Consider the following 18,213-nt stretch of genomic DNA (forward strand, 5'->3'; position numbering starts at 1 on the left):
AATCCCAGCACTTGGGAAGCAGAAGCAAGTGGATCTCTGTGAGTTCGAGGCCAGGCTGGACCTTGCTTAGGAGCTCCTGATACCCACGTGCAGCCGCTGGTGGCTTCAACAGTGAACTGTGTACATGAGTCATGTGTTGTTTGTGTTGCCTGAATCTTCAGTGTTATTCTCATGTAGCATGCCTCTTGCTGACCTTTTTGTGTCACTTATATATTGTCCTGTTTCTTTCCTCTGGAAAGTCTACTTGTCCTTCCTGAGTTTCTGTTTGGGATCAAGATGCCTCTGTACCACCCAGTGCCCATTGTGTCTACTTCACCTGTCAGATAACCAAGTCCTTCTTCCACCTGAGACAGCATGTGAGCATGTGGACTCTGAGCTACATTCTATTGGTACACACGGATATATGTTGAGACCAGAGCTCAGTCTTACTTGGCAGCATTGTAGCTGATTCATAGTTGAGGCCATAATGCTGAGTCAAGGACTCCTGGGACTGAGGCAGTGGCAGGGAAGGCTTCTTAGAATAGGCCAGAGTAGAGCTTGTTTGGGTGTGGGATCCATGCAGTGGGGCAAGGTGAAGCACACAGGAGCCAACCCAAGGTCGTGAGAAGAAGGAACATTCTGTGGCTCCGTTCTGCCTACATTTAAACAATGTTTACAGCATCCTCTTTCCAAATCTGGAGCCTGGACTGGAAAGCAGGTAAAGACTATTAGGAAGAGAGGCTCTGTAGAGGTGCAGAACTCTGGGGTTGTGGGCCAGCTTTGCCGGGAGTGGAATGGAGAAAAAAGGGAAGGAAGAAGGGCAGGGAGAGAGAGAGAGAGAGAGAGAGAGAGAGAGAGAGAGAGAGAGAGAGAGAGAGAGAGCGAGCAACAGAGAGTGCATACTTATGTGCTATATATCTAGGGGCCTTTCTCTGTTCTTGCCTGTTCCCACACTAGTTCACATCTTGTTTGTATCTTTCTCTTTGTGCCTGAATGCACCTTGTGGGTTTGTATATGTGATCCTTGTGTGCATCTCTGAGCACATATTCCTTGTGTCTCTGTATCTCTAAACTGTGCCTGTCTGGGTACCTCTTTGTATGTTCTGTTTATTTGCAGGAATGTGTCCTCATGTGTCTCCTTGAGTGTCCATGTGTCTCCGAGAACGGAGAGACAAGTCCTTGGAGACAGCTTGGGATGCTGAGTCCTGGGGTGTCTGTCTGCTCTGGCCTTTTCTGGTTGGACAGGTATCCTAGCAACACTTCTGTGAGTTGCCTAGCAACCAGGTCCCCATCCTTAGAGAAAGAGCAGGGTCTGGCTGTATGTGGGAGGTCTGGCTCTCATTCAGTCCAGACAGGAAAAACAAACCTATGATTTGATGATGACTAGAGACTCAGCATAGGGTCCCTAGCCTACATGACCTTAACTTATGGTTTTTTTCTCAGTGGACTGTGCCCCCCCCCCCCCGTGCTGGCAAAGAAGGAGGTCCCTAGGAGCTTAGTATCTCTGTGTTTTCTAAGATCTAATTCTGGGATTTGGCTGTGGTGTAGCTTCAAGTGACCAGCAAACCTGGCTTCCCCTTATCCCTGCCATGTTGACAGGCAGCTCCAGACTTCAGAGGCGTGATGCTTTCATTTGTGTGAGGATAATATGGGTGGCAGTGGCCATGTGTAGTGGGGGTTCCTGGGTTCAGTTTTGTCTTGAGCTTAGTGCACATTAGGTATAAACAGCACATAGTAGACTCAGGGCAGTGCTGGGTCCACAGTCCAGACAATCTCTTGTTTATTCGCAAGAAGGCCTTTACATGGAGAATTAGTTGGGTCAGGATATTGCTATCACTGTGGTACTCTACCCTATTGGACACCGGCTGAGGGCAGTTCTGGGTAGGAAAGCTAGCAAAATCTGGTCTGTGCTCAGTGGTGGTAGCACATGCCTTTAATCCTAGCATTCAGGAAGCAGAGGCAGATGTGTCTCTAAGTTCTAGGACAGCCAAGGCTACACAGACAAATCCTGTCTCTAACCTGTTAACTTCCCCAAACAAAACAAAACAAAACAGAGCAAAGCAAAGCAAAGCAAAACAAAACAAAACAACATTTTCGAGTGTTGGAGCCTCACGTCTACTTCTGGGTGAGCATTTCTCTGTATACATCTTGAATGTGTTCTTGTGTCTAAGGCTGTGCGTGTATGTGTGTCTGAATTCCTGTTCATGTCTCTATTTTTGTGTTCATGGATGTCCCCATTGTGTGTCCTAGCGCCTGAGTGTGTTTGTGTTGGGTGAGCCCATCACATTATATGTTTGTTAATCTTTTGGCTCCTACTTGGTGTGGAGCCTAGGGGTTCTGGTCTGGTAATCTTCCTTTTTTTTTTTTTTTTTTTTTTTTTTTGGCTTTCTTCTCCAACCTGCACAGCCCCTCCTTCTCTCAGCCGCAGCCTTCTGCCCCTCCCCCTTCTGGCTGCCGCACCGGCTGCTGCGTCTAGTCAATATCTTATCTTCCGAGCAGGAGCTAGGAGCCATTCCCAGCCGCAGCAGACCCCAATCTAGAGTGAGAGTCATTGCTCAGTCCACTGTGCTCCTGCCTGCCCGCCTTTCTGCTAAGCATTGGGGTCTATTTTGGCCCAGCTTCTGAAGAGGCTGTGTGTGCCGTTGGAGGTAAGAGGGGCTCCTGCTGCCTCTGACAGAGCTGGGGGTGGGGGAGCCCTGGGAGGTAGCTATGTGAAGTGCCTGAGCCTTAGGCATTTCTGGATAAATTCCATGCCTTTTGTGCCCCAGTGTACCTTAGGATGGTTTAGGCATTTTTTGTGTTTGGCTGGCTGTGAGCCCCTGGGTCTTGGTGGGTGGACATGTGTGCTTGTGTAGCTACGTTGCTTCTGTGCGGGTCTATAACCCTAATGTGAGGTAACCTTGTAGGTAAATGTGCTCCCATGCCTCTGTGTGTGTCACCATGTGCCCACGGGCATGTCTGCCTTTGTCTGTGTCCGTGTGTCTGTGTGTGTGCCTAGTGTTTGTGCATGCTCATGGAGGCGTTCATGTGCCTGTTAGTGTAGTTGTGCTGTGTTCTAAGGCCTCAGTGGACGGTGTCTAGCACTGTGGTTACTTGTTTCTGTGCCCTGTTCCAGGAACTGTACTGAGTGGCTTTGCAGGGTGACAGCATGGAGTCCCTCTTTCCTGCTCCATACTGGGAGGTCTTGTATGGCAGCCACTTTCAAGGGAACCTGTCCCTCCTAAATGAGACCGTACCCCACCACCTGCTCCTCAATGCTAGTCACAGCGCCTTCCTGCCCCTTGGACTCAAGGTCACCATCGTGGGGCTCTACTTGGCTGTGTGCATCGGGGGGCTCCTGGGGAACTGCCTCGTCATGTATGTCATCCTCAGGTAGGCTGGGCCCCATCAGTCTGTGAAGGGGGAACCTGAGGCAGGAGGCTGTTCTGGGTGAATCTGAACAAGTATGGATTTTCTGCTTGCTCCATCAAATTTCTTTCCTCTCTGTTCAAGGGGCATGACCACCCTTGAAGTTCAACTCCTGTTCTGTCCCCATCTGTCTCAGACTAGGTGGAGGCTTGGAGCTGCAGATAAATTCATGCCATGATGTCTGTGTGAATAACCTCATGGGTACACAGGATCCTAGGATTTCTCAAACAGAGGAAGAGGGGCTGGTGCTGGGCCTGAAGCTCTTATTCATTGACTTTTGGGATCTCTATTCATGGTGGATGTCTTTAGCTGAGCCCATGCTCTATTGGTGCTCAGAAATATGAAAATTTGGAGGACTAGAAAGAAAGGCAGCAGTACTGGGCAACTGAGTCAGAGTCAACAGTGAGGGGATACTGGAGGGAGCAGTATGAGGTGCAGTTCTGTGGACACAAAAGCTGGACAAGGAGTATGCAATTGGTAAAATGTGTCACGGCAATGATGGTCTCTGTTTTTTTCCAGCTGGGAGGGCATTGAGGGGGACTGGAGACAGCAGGTGAGGACTTGAATGCCAGAATGGGGACATTGGGAAGACATGGGAGGTCCTTGAATGGTGAATAACTAGAGCAAGGTTCTTCACTGATATATTTCCTCTTTCAAAAAGATGACTCTGAAGAAAGCAGTCATGGTCCCCTTGATGGTATCATGGTAGGTGTGGTGGTGGTGGAGAAAGGGCAGTGCAGGTTCTATATCCTGCCTCATCACGATCCTCTTAGTATTCCTGAGCAACTGTTTTCTCCATTCGTTAGATGGGAAATATGGATTACATAACCATATATAGGTGCATGTGCATACACGTGTATATAGTATAATATTGATATGTGATTGGACAGTGTAGTAGGAAAAGCCTTCCAAGTACTGACTTTCAGCAGAGGATCCTTGTGGGAAACTATTCTATGATCTAAGTGTTAGAGGATATTCATCTTTGGCAAGAAGTGCAGCAACCTGGGACAGTTTGTGAGCCTTGCCTTCCCTTCTTGTCCTCAGCATTTCTCTCCCATATTTACTGCATCAGGGCAGACAAGGAGCACCATCTTTTCCAGTAGCATCCTCAGAGAGCTAGTCTCAGGAACTGCTGTGGCCACACTGGCTCTGGAGGCAAAACACGGCGTGTTTGAGTTGGGCATACGCCAGGAGTCAGAAAAACCTGCTCTGAGCCCCATTTTGCACCTTCGCAGTTCCAAGCCTTATAAAAGCTACTTAGCTCCTCCGAGCCTCAGCTTCCTTCTCTGCAGCCTAGGGATCTAATAGCATTTTTTCTTTTGGGTAAACCTCAAATGAGATAAAATCTACGTGAAGAGCTTGGCTCAGATATCTACCATTATCGTTGTTATTGTTGTTTATTGTAGTTAAGGTCTCTAGGATTAATGTCTAAGAAACAGAACTTAATCCCAGATTCCCTGATAGCAACTAAACTATCATGGACTACTGTTACCTCTAGTTCTATCACTACCATACCACCATAACCACTCTAACCACCACCACCACCACCATCACTATAATCACCCTTCCCTACCGCTATCATAAACATTAATTCATTCCACTAATATTTATCACTTATAATGTCCCTAGCATGGTTCCCGGTGCTTGGATACAATCAAACCTAACTAGCACATCTCTTGTTTTCTTTATTAGAATTAAAAAATAAATTATGTTTATTTATGTGTCTGTGTATGTCTGTCTGGATGTGTAGGTCAGAGGAGAAAGTTGGGTTTCTCCTTTTACCATGTAAGTTTCTCCTTCTACCACATGCGTCCTGGAGATAGAACTCAGGTTGTCAGAATTGGTAGTAAGTGCCCTTACCGGCTGAGCCATTTGGCTGGCCCAGCATTGTCTGTTTTCATTGCTAGACAATACTGTGCAGTTGGAAGACACAGATCTTTGATGAACTTTACAGGCAGTGCCCTGAAAAGCCTCTGAGAGAAGTCTTAAGAGAGACTGAGGAGAGAAGACAGCATCTCTCTCTCTTGATTCATTCCACAAACTCACATTCAGGTTAGATATGCACTCAGGTACTCCTCCATGCCCCCAACTTTTCCAGGGTAGTCTTGTCATTGATTTGGAACCTTTCTGTAGATGTCATAGTCACATGGGGAAGCTTGTTAAAGTCCCAGGCTCAGTGGACTTTGGGTGTGGTGCAGGATCTGCCATTTAATAAGCTTCCTTGGAGACTCTGGGGTTGAGAGATTCAAAGACCATAACCCTCTTGGTGGTCCCTTAGCTGCCAAGTCTAGCCAAAATGGCCAAATGGAGCCTTTCTTCTCCTTGTCCTCTACAGGCACACCAAGATGAAGACAGCTACCAACATTTACATATTTAATCTGGCACTGGCTGATACCCTGGTCTTGCTAACACTGCCCTTCCAGGGCACAGACATCCTACTGGGCTTCTGGCCATTTGGGAATGCACTCTGCAAGACTGTCATTGCTATCGACTACTACAACATGTTTACCAGCACTTTTACTCTGACCGCCATGAGCGTAGACCGCTATGTGGCTATCTGCCACCCTATCCGTGCCCTTGATGTTCGGACATCCAGCAAAGCCCAGGCTGTTAATGTGGCCATATGGGCCCTGGCTTCAGTGGTTGGTGTTCCTGTTGCCATCATGGGTTCAGCACAAGTGGAAGATGAAGGTCAGTGGGTGGTCCTCCTCCCTGACTCATTAGTTTCCCATGGTTCTTGCTGGTCCCTCTGACCCCATTTCTCTCCTGCAGAGATCGAGTGCCTGGTGGAGATCCCTGCCCCTCAGGACTATTGGGGCCCTGTATTCGCCATCTGCATCTTCCTTTTTTCCTTCATCATCCCTGTGCTGATCATCTCTGTCTGCTACAGCCTCATGATTCGACGACTTCGTGGTGTCCGTCTGCTTTCAGGCTCCCGGGAGAAGGACCGAAACCTGCGGCGTATCACTCGACTGGTGCTGGTAGTGGTGGCTGTGTTTGTGGGCTGCTGGACGCCTGTGCAGGTGTTTGTCCTGGTTCAAGGACTGGGTGTTCAGCCAGGTAGTGAGACTGCAGTTGCCATCCTGCGCTTCTGCACAGCCCTGGGCTATGTCAACAGTTGTCTCAATCCCATTCTCTATGCTTTCCTGGATGAGAACTTCAAGGCCTGCTTTAGAAAGTTCTGCTGTGCTTCATCCCTGCACCGGGAGATGCAGGTTTCTGATCGTGTGCGGAGCATTGCCAAGGATGTTGGCCTTGGTTGCAAGACTTCTGAGACAGTACCACGGCCAGCATGACTAGGCGTGGACCTGCCTATGGTGCCTGTCAGCCCACAGAGCCCATCTACACCCAACACGGAGCTCACACAGGTCACTGCTCTCTAGGTTGACCCTGAACCTTGAGCATCTGGAGCCTTGAATGGCTTTTCTTTTGGATCAGGATGCTCAGTCCTAGAGGAAGACCTTTTAGCACCATGGGACAGGTCAAAGCATCAAGGTGGTCTCCATGGCCTCTGTCAGATTAAGTTCCCTCCCTGGTATAGGACCAGAGAGGACCAAAGGAACTGAATAGAAACATCCACAACACAGTGGACATGCCTGGTGAGCCCATGTAGGTATTCATGCTTCACTTGACTCTTCTCTGGCTTCTCCCTGCTGCCCTGGCTCTAGCTGGGCTCAACCTGAGGTATTGTAGTGGTCATGTAGTCACTCTTGTGACTACATGTTGTGTGCTGTTGCTCTCGGCCTTTCAGTATTTCCACAGGACTGCTGAACATACCTGGTATTGCAGTGGGGAGCATTAATTTTCTTTTAAAGTGAGACTGGCCCTTAAGCTTGGCGTTGCCTTGGAGCGTCTTCTACTTCTGACTTCACTGATGCAGTCAGATTACCCGAGGGTGAGCATCAGTGGTTTCTTGGATGGCTGTTTTCTGAAGATTCTTCCCATCCAGTACATGGAGTCTATGAAGGGGAGTCACAATTCATCTGGTACTGCCACTACCTGCTCTATAATCCTGGGCTATCTTCTTGGCAAGATGACAGTGGGGGAGACAAGACACAGAGCTTCCCTAAGGCTCTTTCCCTCCAAAACCACTGTGAACTCTTATCCTACAGACTGTTCGGCAAGCACTGCTTCTAGGTGTGTGGGAGGTAATCAGGAGAAAGCTTTGTGGCCTCTGTAGGCTGCTCACAACATGGAGGCACCACATGCTGGTCTTGCCTGCTTAGTACAGGCAGGACAGAGCAGAATATGCTCTCTCTCGATTCTCTACAAACTCCCTCAGTTCTCCAGCAGAGTCTCTTTTACTTGCTATCAGAGGTCAGGAGTTGTACTGCTAGAAGCATACTTGTAGCTTGGGAAGAGTGGCAGTCAGGATGTGTTCTACTCTATATCCACAGTGACCACCTGCTTCATATATAGGGTTAGGACATATCTGAGTAAGGCCTGAGTGTGCTGCCAAATTGGAGGTTGGCATGAGAGCTGATGCCTAAAGTGGCTCATTTGCAAGGACTATTATGGTTTGGAATAGCAATGGGGGGCATGGGAAGAAGAGTCTATACCTTGGAGATCTATTTGATGGTTCACAGAAGAGGTTTTGTAAACGCCCTTTCTATGGGTCAGATATCAAAATACCAGCAACGTTGGATAGATTCTGACCTTTTACTGAGACCTCGGTCAGATGGTTTCATGTCATGCAGAGAACCTAGGCTGGTTCCTGTGTCAGAGAGACCTGGGCTTCTGGGGAGGCCAGGGTTCTTCCTTTGACACTTGTGCGGGAGCCGTTAGCTCTAGAGTTTTCTTGCTAATGCTAAGAAACTTTGTGAATTTGTATATCTTTATGTATTTAAGCATGCAACAAGTGTCATTTCCATGCATGTAGCTAGCCCTGAACCTGCCTCTGGGGTAATGAAGGAGTGCTCATAATAAACACTTATCCAGTGACCAGTACTGTCCATAGAATAAGTGTTTCTGACTCCAGCTACATAAGAGTAACTTCCTGGGTATTGATATGCACTGGGATGAGGCACAGAACCAGGTTCATGGGTTTTAAACCTGTTCTGCCCTTGGCAGAGGGACTTTAAGGAACTTCTTGATTGATGGGAGGAAAACTAGTTCCTGGGTTGCAGAGGCTGCTGCCTTTCCTTCTCCCAAGACAATGACTATCTTTTCTCCCCACACTCAGGAACAGTGGGTAGATGCCTTTCTTCACAGTTTTTCTTTGTAGACTCTTGCTGCTTGAGCAAATCTAAAAGGAGTTGTGGTGATCAGAGCAGAGGACCCTTCTCTGGTGGCAGAGCAACCCTATGCTATAGAGATCTACCCCCTGGCTCTTGTCTGTGTAGGCCCAATCTGGCTCAATTGACCCTCTGGCAGATGGCCCTTATCAGGGGGGCTTTGAAGAGGGTCTTACTTGCCAAAGGCCTTGCTTTCAGTACAGAGCTGGTGAGCCAAAGCTTGGTTTTATACAAGTTTTAATGACATTGTCCATTTGTTTTTTGTTTTTTAGTCTAGCAGTTTATAATCAAAAGGTATGAATTTCTAATAGGCTTAAAAGATGCAGTTCATGCAGGCATGGTGGATTGGATTCTATGAGATTGTGTTTTTGTTGCATCCTCACTTTATAGAAAGATGACTTCAGAGCTGCATATGTCAAATTAATAGTAATGTTGAGGTTGTAGGGTTTCAACCTTACAACCTTTCCCATAGCAAAGTCACCATCACATTGGGGGATAGGATTTCAAATTGTGTGTGTGTGTGTGTGTGTGTGTGTCTGTGTGTGTGTACAAGCACACCAGTAGTTCTTAACAAACACAGTGTTTTCAAATAGAAATTCGGCATCAAGGGAAAATTTCCTTCCTTGATGAAATTATAGTCCCCAGGAGATTGTATGCTCCTGATAGGTAGTGGAGTTCTGGGCTGCTGACCCTGGCTAGTGTCTTAGAGGTTGACCATCAGGGAAGGAGCCTTAGAGATGAATATACCTTCCTGGCTCTCTAGGACTATGTACCTTCCCAATTCTCTCTCCATTCTGTCTAACATAGTCTCACCCTAACTGTTTCTTGATCAGGCTTGATCAAGTCTAGTTTCTCTGAATCTGAGTATCCTTCTCTATGTGAAGGGAACTGTGTAGCACATAGCTCTTGGGGTTATGTGAAGGGCAGGATGTATAGGATCAGATAAGGTCTGAAGGGTCTTTTTACCTCAGAAAAGTTAGGTTTCATCATCTGCTTTGGCTGCTTCCCACCAGAGGGCACTGTGTCCCCAATGTAAGCCCAGCCAAGGTCCCTGCCCAGCTGTGAGAAACAACAGTGAGATTTGGGTACTAAAGTAGGGTTAGGAACTCTTTGGCAGCAGGAGCCAGAGTGTAGGAGTTTTGTGGAGTAAGTCAGACTCCTAAGCTCATGGAGAAGAACAACGCTAGTTCCAACAGGATCCTGGTGAGAAGCACCCTTGGTCTAGCTGGCTAGCCTTGGGGAGTGACAGGAGAGGGAGGCCATTAAGGGCTGTATAAGTACCACTTACTAAGTGCTTTTTGCCACGAGAGCATTGAAGGGGACAAGGGTTTTGAATGTTCAGAGAAAATTTGGCTGGTACCCCCTCTGTTGTGGTCAGCTCTAGCAAGCTAGAGCCAGCTGAGAAGCTATCCCGAAGGGTGCCTGGCTCTCAGCCTGGCCGTGTTCCCCTCCTGATCTTCACACCCACCCATCTTCCGCTCACTCTGCTCCTCCTTCACACGTTCTGCACCCAGTACAGTTGCTTTTGCCACTCTGTGTGTCCTGAACACAGTTCTGGAAAGTGAGGTGTTTTGCTGCATCTATTTATAAGGGGCTCTTGTCCTGCTTCTCTTGCTCAGGAGCAGTGCGTGCTAATCAGCCTTGCTGAAGTATAACTGTATAGTGAGCAGGCACAGCTCGATCTCAGCAGAGCTGTGGGTGTGGGCTGTAGTTTAAAAAGTGCCCATTCTAGGCTCTCTAATATTCAGCCTGTATTAGGGCTGCGAGTGGAATCAGAGACCAGATCACGCAGCTGTTTGCCCAGTTTTCCTCTCGACTTTCAGATCACTTTCCTGTGAGAGTACTCCAGAAGCTTGTAGAGCATCCATGTTTTGCCAGCAGCTGTGGAAACAAGACTTCTTGAAAGAGACCCCAGCCATTGTGTGGTCTCCAAAGAACCTAGACCTCACCAGTGTTCTGCCTGAGGTGTCATGGGAAGCTGAGTCAGGGCATTTGAGCCTGGCCACTCCCCAGTTTTGGATCCTCAGAAGCTAAACAGTTGTTATCTCTCAGCATCTAAGCTCTTGTTGCACGACAATAGGCAGTAGTTGAGGGGAGATATCAGGAGAATGACAATTTAGGGCTAACTAGAGGTATGGACAGCAAAGTTATCCAATACCGTCTGGCTTAGATGAAGGTCCAAGTGCTCTGGCAATCTCAAGTACTTGGTGGGCAGAAGGATGACATATACCACGAAGGTGTAAGAGTCCTGCATCACAACAATACTGGACTTTTCTGCTGAAGTGCTTATTGTTAAAACACTGGCACGGGGGCTATCTTTGTGTCCATCCCCTGTGGGTGATCAAACTTAGGCCGCTTGCTACCAGGACCAAACCGCCTGCTACTGTCTTCTTAGAGATGTGTAGCAAGCAGAGGTACAGAAAGGGAAAGTCACAGTTGTCTGTATAGAGGACGCAGGGATAAGTGTGAAGAGTAAGAATGTCCCCTGGCTTGGTCAACCACTGCTCTTGACGTGACACATGGCAAGGACGCTCAGGCCCCCGACACAGGATTACGGTAAATTGCTGCAGAAGTTGTCATTCAGGAATGAGTTCAAGGAAGGATTGAGGCATGAGCTGACATAGCCCAGACTGGTGATGGCATAGGAGATACCAATAACCAGGGATGTGTGGGGCAGGCCTGCAGCCAGGGCCAGCACAGGCCAGGTGGAAGGGCATCCAGCAGAGAAAGCACACGACTGACACAGAGAGAACCTTCCTCTTGGCCTTTCTCAGAACCTTGGTGCCATAGTGGAGCTTCTTGGTATGAAGTCTGGGCGGCAGGTCCACATATGACAGGCAGATGATGCACAACAGCACTGTGAAACCGAGAACGAACATATATGTGTGGCTGGCCTAAAACCAGGCTCACTCTGGCCTCAGGAAACAGCCCACAACTGGGTGCCTGTAACTCATTGCTGTAGGTATGGGCAAAGGAACAGAGGGGCAGAACCATGATGGTGACAGCTAGCCGGATACAAAGGCTGGTAACTTCTGCCCCCTCTGGGTGTGCCTAGGCAATTGGCAAGATTGCACAGTGGCCACACTCGTCACAACCAGGGAGTAGATGCTGGCGATGTAGTAGTCAATGGTCAGCACCAGTTTGCAGAATGGCTCCCCAAAGAGCCAGTGTTGTATATCAGGTACTCAGTGATGTTGGCTGGCCGCACCATGAGCAATAGCTTGGTTCAGGGCAAACACATTAGTTACCGTTTTCATCTTCGGTGCCCTCGGGATCACAGAAATGATAGCCAAGTTAGCAGTTAGGCCCACAGCACAGATCATGGAGTATCTGTTGCCAGGCTATGTTGGCAGGAGTTGGCAGGAGCATGTGGAGCACAGTGGCTCCATATAGTAGCTCAGAGAGGGTATGATTGTCCTTGGACAAGTTTGTGCTCATGGTAGTGAGGAAGTTGTTAGTGACTTTGGCTGTTGGAGGACTGTGGGTACTCAGCACCCTGCATCATGGTAGGGCTTTGAGTGGCTTTGTATATGCTTGGCCCCAGGGAGTGGCACTGTTGCGGGGTGTGGTCTTGTTGGAGTAGGTGTGGCCTTGTTGGAGTGGGTGTGGTCTTGTGGGCGTGGGCTTTAATACCCTTGTCCTAGCTGCCTGGAAGCCATTATTCTGCTAGAAGCCTTCAGATGAAGATGTAAAACCCTCAATTCCGGGGCTGGGGATTTAGCTCAGTGGTAGAGCGCTTACCTAGGAAGCGCAAGGCCCTGGGTTCGGTCCCCAGCTCCGAAAAAAAGAACCAAAAAAAAAAAAAAAAAAACAAAACCCTCAATTCCTCCTGTACCATGTCTGAATGCCGCTATGTTCCTGCTTTGATGATACTGGACTGAACCTCTGGATCTGTAAGCCAGTCCCAATTAAATGTTGTCCTTTATAAGAGTTGCCTTGGTCATGGTGTCTGTTCACAGCAGTAAAACCCTAACTAATATAGGCTTAGAGACTGATACCTGGGCAGGGGCCTCCTGGGCTGGATTCTGGGAAAGAAATAGTCAGAAATCTACAACAGTGGCCACCTCAAGTTCTCTGAGGTCATTCTATTTATCTTAGCCCTAAGACTGGAGAGAGCCAGGTGGGGCACAGAGTTCTCCTTCAGCTTCTTGGATGTAGCCCCATTTCCAGGTTCTGCCCATATGAGAGCGGCTGCACCCCTAGGATGCTAAGTGGCCAAGAGCAATCCCACCTATCATCCCCAGTATGCAGTAAGCAGAAGCAATGCTGTTGCCTATTCGTAGCTGCGCCTTTTAGGTGCTTCTCTGGATACTTTGGATCTAAAAGTTCTTCCCTTCAGAAGCCAAGTCCTCACTCTCCATAGTGCTATGTAAGCACCTGCTTTCCTAGGTGTCCCACTGACCTGACACTGTCCAGCGCCTTATAGCTGGAAGATGATGGCCTTGGTGGGCTCTCAGTGTATAGGCAGCTGTGAAATGAAAGGGGAGGTGTGGCCCCTCTCTTCCAGCAGAGGTTTCAATCATTCTTGGTCAGCTGGGAGGGTGGTTTCTAAGACCCACTTGCATGCCTGGTACCTCAGTCAGTTGGCTTCCCAACCTAGGCCTGGTTACAGCACCACGGATGAGCAGGGAGAGGAGCAGAGAAAGCTGGGTGTTTGATTGAAGCTCCTGGACACAAGGACCCCCTCCCTACCCAGTGCTGAACTATGGCACCTGTAGTTGGTGGTCCAGGATTCCATCCACATGTTCCTTGTGCCTACTCCACCAGCCCCTGTGGTGTGTGTGTGTGTGTGTGTGTGTGTGTGTGTGTGTGTGTGTGTATTTTGCTGGTTATTAATCACTCAGGTAAGTCACAGATGGGTAGCTGAGAGATGTGTTTTTTTTTCCCACTTGTGTGTCTGTTTATTGAGAAGGCACACACAGGGGCTTCTGGACTCTAAGAGTATTTATGATTCTGTCTGGAGGCACTAGGGACCTGTATACCTTTGTCTGTGTACATGGATTCTGGTAGATCTCACGCCTCCTCCTCTTCCTCCTCCTCCTTTTTTGTTTTGTTTTTCTTTTTGTGTGGGGATGGTCAGGGTTTCTCTGTGTGTAACCTTGGCTGTCCTAGATCTTGTTCTGTAGACCAGGGTGGTTTCGAACTTACAGAGATCCACCTGCCTCTGCCTCCTGAGTGCTAGGATTAAAGATGTAAACTACTCCTGCCTACTTCTAAGCAGGCACATGGTATGGACATTCCCTGTATGAGTGGATCCATGTCTGCTTGCATGGGATTTCTGAAGGTAACTCTGCACTATATCTGAAGGAGTCTGTATGTGTCTTTGTATAAATATTGGTCTGGAGGACTGCTTGTCCTCATACGAAGTCAAATGTTGATCATAGACAGCCTATTTCTGTCTGTGTCTTTTTTTTTTTTTTTTTTTGGTTCTTTTTTTCGGAGCTGGGGACCGAACCCAGGGCCTTGCGCTTCCTAGGCAAGCGCTCTACCACTGAGCTAAATCCCCAACCCCCCTGTCTGTGTCTTTTACCAGGCATGAGAAGTCATAGAGAAAGGCATTTGCTCCTACACTGGCTCCCTTCTCTGTGGCACTCAGTGAAACTACTCAAAGCCAAGACCTTCTCTATATTCCTAGCATACTTTCTCCCTGAGTGTGAACTGTTCAGTCATTCCTACTCACGAAAAGCAGGGCTGCCTCTCTGCCTGTGCTTTGGTAGCAGTATTGTGTTAAAGATGAGCTGCCAGTTTGTTTTGGGGTATTTTTTTTCTTTGTACACATACCTATGGTGGTGGGGCAGGGGAAAGATGGGGTAGTTTGTTTTCAGCCTGGGGGGGGATGTGACTGCCCATTGAGGCTATGCCCAGTGTCTCCTGGGGTACAAAGCCATCACCCCATACCCACAGGTCGGCTTCTTCTGTGAATTACTCTCCCAAGTCTTTTTGTTCCATGTTTTTTTCTGAGCTGGGTCAGGATAGGAGTTTGGACAATGACCCCGAGTGCCTCACTCGAAGTTACCGAGCCTGAGCTATGTTAAGGAATACCAGGTGGGAGCAGTCATGGATACTTTCTTGTGGACGCTGCACTCAAAGGTGGATCAGCATTGGTTAGTAGGTCTGTAGGTATTTCTGGAGAAGCATTTTACTTAGAGAGACTGAGGCCCCTGAGGTCAACCAACAGTCATGGTTAGCAACTATGAGGAAAGTCTTTATTAAGCGGAATTTAATGAGCTGGGGGGTGCTTGTGGGATAAAACAGAGGTATTGGTTCTGTTCAGAGCTCTGGGAAACCAGACCTGTGTCAGGTTTGACTCCGGTTCTTCCACTGGCAAAAGGGGGCGGTTAGGTCTTCTGTCATCTACTTTGTGTCCTGTGTCTTCCTCCCCCTGAATCTTGTCAGTACAGAGCTGTCCAGAGCTGTCTGTTGTCATCATTACTGGCAAAGGCAGAGATCCTTTACTTCCCTCCTTGCTCAACTTTACACATCCTAAACACCTCACTCCTCACCTTTCCCCACAGCTTGTTGTTCTAGGTAAATCATTCCCTCCAGTCCAAGAGGGGAGTGGTATTAGAACGCAATCTCGAGGGTGTAGAATCCTCTCTCGTCTTCCCACTAGACTCCTGACTCCCTTTAGCTACCAGTATCCCTTTCCACCTCACCAGTAGTCAACCCAGTATAAAAGTCCCCCCCCAGACTTCTTTCCTCCTGAGCCTGGCTTGGGGAGTGCCCTGGCCCCTCACCAAGCCTGTCCTCTTGGAAGGGGGGGGGAGGAGGAACAAGTGTGGTCATGGGTGCCTTGTGAGGACAAGAAGGGATGGGGCTGGGAATGGTGTGGATTGGGATACTGAGGGTATCAAATGTAGGATCTAAGGCTGTCGCAGCCCTTAGGCTGAGGCTGCTGTGGGTGCCTCATCCTGGCACAGGTCCACATGTGTGGAGACCCCAGATGCCCCCTTTCCCCTCTAGTCACACCTCACCTGTGGCCTCTGCAGCTTGGCAGCTGTCTGTGTAGCCCTTACACTTGGGCTAAGAGAGCTGCTTTGTTCTGCTTGGCGCGGCATTGTCCCAGAGGAAAGCTTTGCTTCATGAAAGGATTTTCACTTTCAGAAATGAATTGGTCTTTGCAGCCTGTTGGGTGTGAGGGGGAGAGGCTGTGGAGGGAGCCAGGTGTCAGCTGTACAGGGTGGGGGTGGGGAAATGCCCTGCAGTGACAACCAGACTTGCAGGAAGTGCTGGGGCGGGATTGGGAGGATAGGGAGGTCGGGTGTGTGGTGGGTTAAGAGTCTGGATACTGTAGGCTTCATCTGGGTCTCATGCATATATATGTTTGTCTCTGGGCTCAGGAGAGGTGGCCTTCCCAGGATAGGGGGAAGAAGAGGGTGTGACACCTGGCTGTTTGTATGAGTTAGGAACAGAGATAGCAGTCAGCAACAGGAAAGCTCAAAGTAGGGCTTTATCCTTTGTGATGGTTTGAATATGGGTGGTCCAGGAAGTGGCATTATTAGGAAGTGTAGCTTTGCTGGAGTAGGTGTGTCACTGTGGGCGTGGGCCTTAATACCCTCGTCCTAGCTGCCTGGAAGCCATTATTCTGCTAGCAGCCTTCAGATGAACATGTAGAACTCTCAGCTCGTCCTGTACCATGCCTGAATGCTGCTATGTTCCCGCCTTGGATCTGTAAGCCAGTCCAATTAAATGTTGTCCTATAAGAGTTGCCTTGGTCGTGGTGTCTGTTCCTACAATAAAACCCTGATAAGACATTCTCATTGTCATTTCATGTATTGTGGCAGTCAACCTCCATCTACTGTTACCAGGCACCTGGAGGTCCTACTATCTCCACAGATGCAAACCAAGACAGAAATTGGTGGAGGAGAAGGTTTTATTTTCTGGGCTTGGGGAAATGGAGTAGAGATAATGCATCTCTCCTTTATAAATTTCTTTTTTATTTTCTCTATGGCTCTTAATCTGTTCTGTTACAGTAGTGAAAAATAAGTAAAAAGGAAAGAAAAGAATATGAGTGCTATGGGGAATGGTGGAGGAGAAAGTTTATTATAGGTAAGCGGGAGGGCAGAGGTAGAGGCATGTGTCCCAGACACATTTGGGAGAATGGATTCTAGAGAATCCATGACCCTGAGGAAAGAAAGGAGAGGAAGGAGAGGAGAGAGGGGGTACCATGAGCAACAGCCAAGAGAGCAAAGGTAGTAAAGGAGTGGATAATAAAAATGTCCTGATTATATAGAGAAGAACCCCAGGGGACAGGCGGCTCAGCCCTGGGCTGGAGAGTTCAGGGTAGAGGGCAGCATGTGCCAACCAGACCCTGAAACAAGAAGGGGCTGAGGGACGCTGGGAGAACCTGTCAGGTCTGCTTTGATGTGCACCTCAGCTGTTTCTCTCAGCTTTGAAAGTTAGCAAGTAGAAGTCTACCTGAGCACATACAGATATGTGGCTTATTTCTCTAAGTGAGTAAATAAAGTCTTCACCCTAGGCAGACACAAGCAACTCACAGTCAGCTTCACTACAAAAGTAGACCACCATTTCTGTCTCTCCCTCTATCTCTCTGCCTGTCTGTCTCTGTCTGTCTCTCTGTCTCTGTCTCTGTCTCTGTCTCTGTCTCTGTCTCTGTCTCTCTCTCTCTCTCTCTTGTTTTTTGTTTTGTTTTGTTTTTCGAGACATGGTTTCTCTGTTTCCCTGGCTGTACTGGAACTCACTCTGTAGACCAGGCTGACTAAGAACTCAGTGATCTGCCTGCCTCTGCCTCCCGAATGCTGGGATTAAAGGTGTGAGCCAACCACCTGCTGCCATTTTCTTAAGGAAACTGAGAAAGACTATTTGTAAAGCAGGGGAGTGGGGTGGCCCTTGTTTGTGCACAGGTTCTGCGATGTCCACAGTCTTTACACTGCCAGAATTCAGTTGCCCAGGAAGAGGTTGGGAACCCTTGGTGTTTGACACTTTGTGAAAATAGTTTAAGTCTTGTGAGATCAGGGCTAAGGAGAGCTCTGTCCTGAGTCACGAGGCTGTGGGCAGCTTCAAGTTCAACAAGCAGGAGGCAAGGCCACTTGGTTTGGTGGACTCTGAGGCCTCTCTCTGGCTTTCAGGTCTCAAAGCTGGGGATTAAAGGCTGGTTGTCTGCTCCCTGCCTCCCCATGTGTGCTAGTGTAGGAGGCCAGTACCTGCTCCGGGAACCTGGATGTTAAGCTTCCAGTGTGACTTAGTGCTAACGGGAAGGAGCATACTGCTCCCCCTGGGCCTCAGCACTCATACTCCTGTGCTAGGATTGTTTAATGCAATTAACTTAAATGCTTACAGTCTTCTCACCCTCCCCTGCCTAAAGACCTCCTCAGAGAGAAAAGGTGGGAGGGAGTGAGCACAGCAAGTCAGGGGCGATCTCCCAGCAGTGCTATTTCCTCCCCACCCTGACCCAGAGCCAAGACAGATGCCAGGAAATGGTCCCTACCATAGGTCAGAGTCTGGTGGCTGCTCTCACCTTTGCCTAGTGCCTATTTCTCAGGGCTTTAGGGCTTCATCTTTTACTGCTGAGGGTTTCACTGAAGACTGGTGGCTGCATTCAGCCATAGGGAATGTCCCTGGGGTTCTTTATG

General features: G+C 48.6%; 1 protein-coding gene across 9 annotated transcripts; it reads left to right on the forward strand.

Moving 5' to 3' along the window:
* Nucleotides 1-413: 413 nt before the first annotated feature.
* Nucleotides 414-16,325, forward strand: Oprl1 (opioid related nociceptin receptor 1). 9 transcript variants are annotated; one of them, XM_006235739.5, is made up of 6 exons: nt 417-2,103; nt 2,385-2,626; nt 3,094-3,350; nt 3,906-3,939; nt 5,722-6,077; nt 6,159-16,325. In XM_006235739.5, the coding sequence occupies exons 3-6, from the start codon at nt 3,203-3,205 to the stop codon at nt 6,680-6,682; spliced, it is 1,062 nt and encodes a 353-aa protein (XP_006235801.1). In that variant the 5' UTR covers nt 417-2,103; nt 2,385-2,626; nt 3,094-3,202; the 3' UTR covers nt 6,683-16,325. The 9 variants fall into 8 exon arrangements, with proteins under 9 accessions (XP_038960360.1, XP_006235801.1, XP_006235800.1 ...); XM_039104431.2 differs by lacking the exon at nt 3,906-3,939 and having other exon boundaries at nt 432-697; nt 1,096-2,103; XM_039104432.2 differs by lacking the exon at nt 2,385-2,626 and having other exon boundaries at nt 414-2,103.
* Nucleotides 16,326-18,213: the final 1,888 nt, after the last annotated feature.

The sequence above is a fragment of the Rattus norvegicus genome, chromosome 3 (assembly GCF_036323735.1).
Source record: "Rattus norvegicus strain BN/NHsdMcwi chromosome 3, GRCr8, whole genome shotgun sequence".
NCBI classification, from domain to species: domain Eukaryota; kingdom Metazoa; phylum Chordata; class Mammalia; order Rodentia; family Muridae; genus Rattus; species Rattus norvegicus.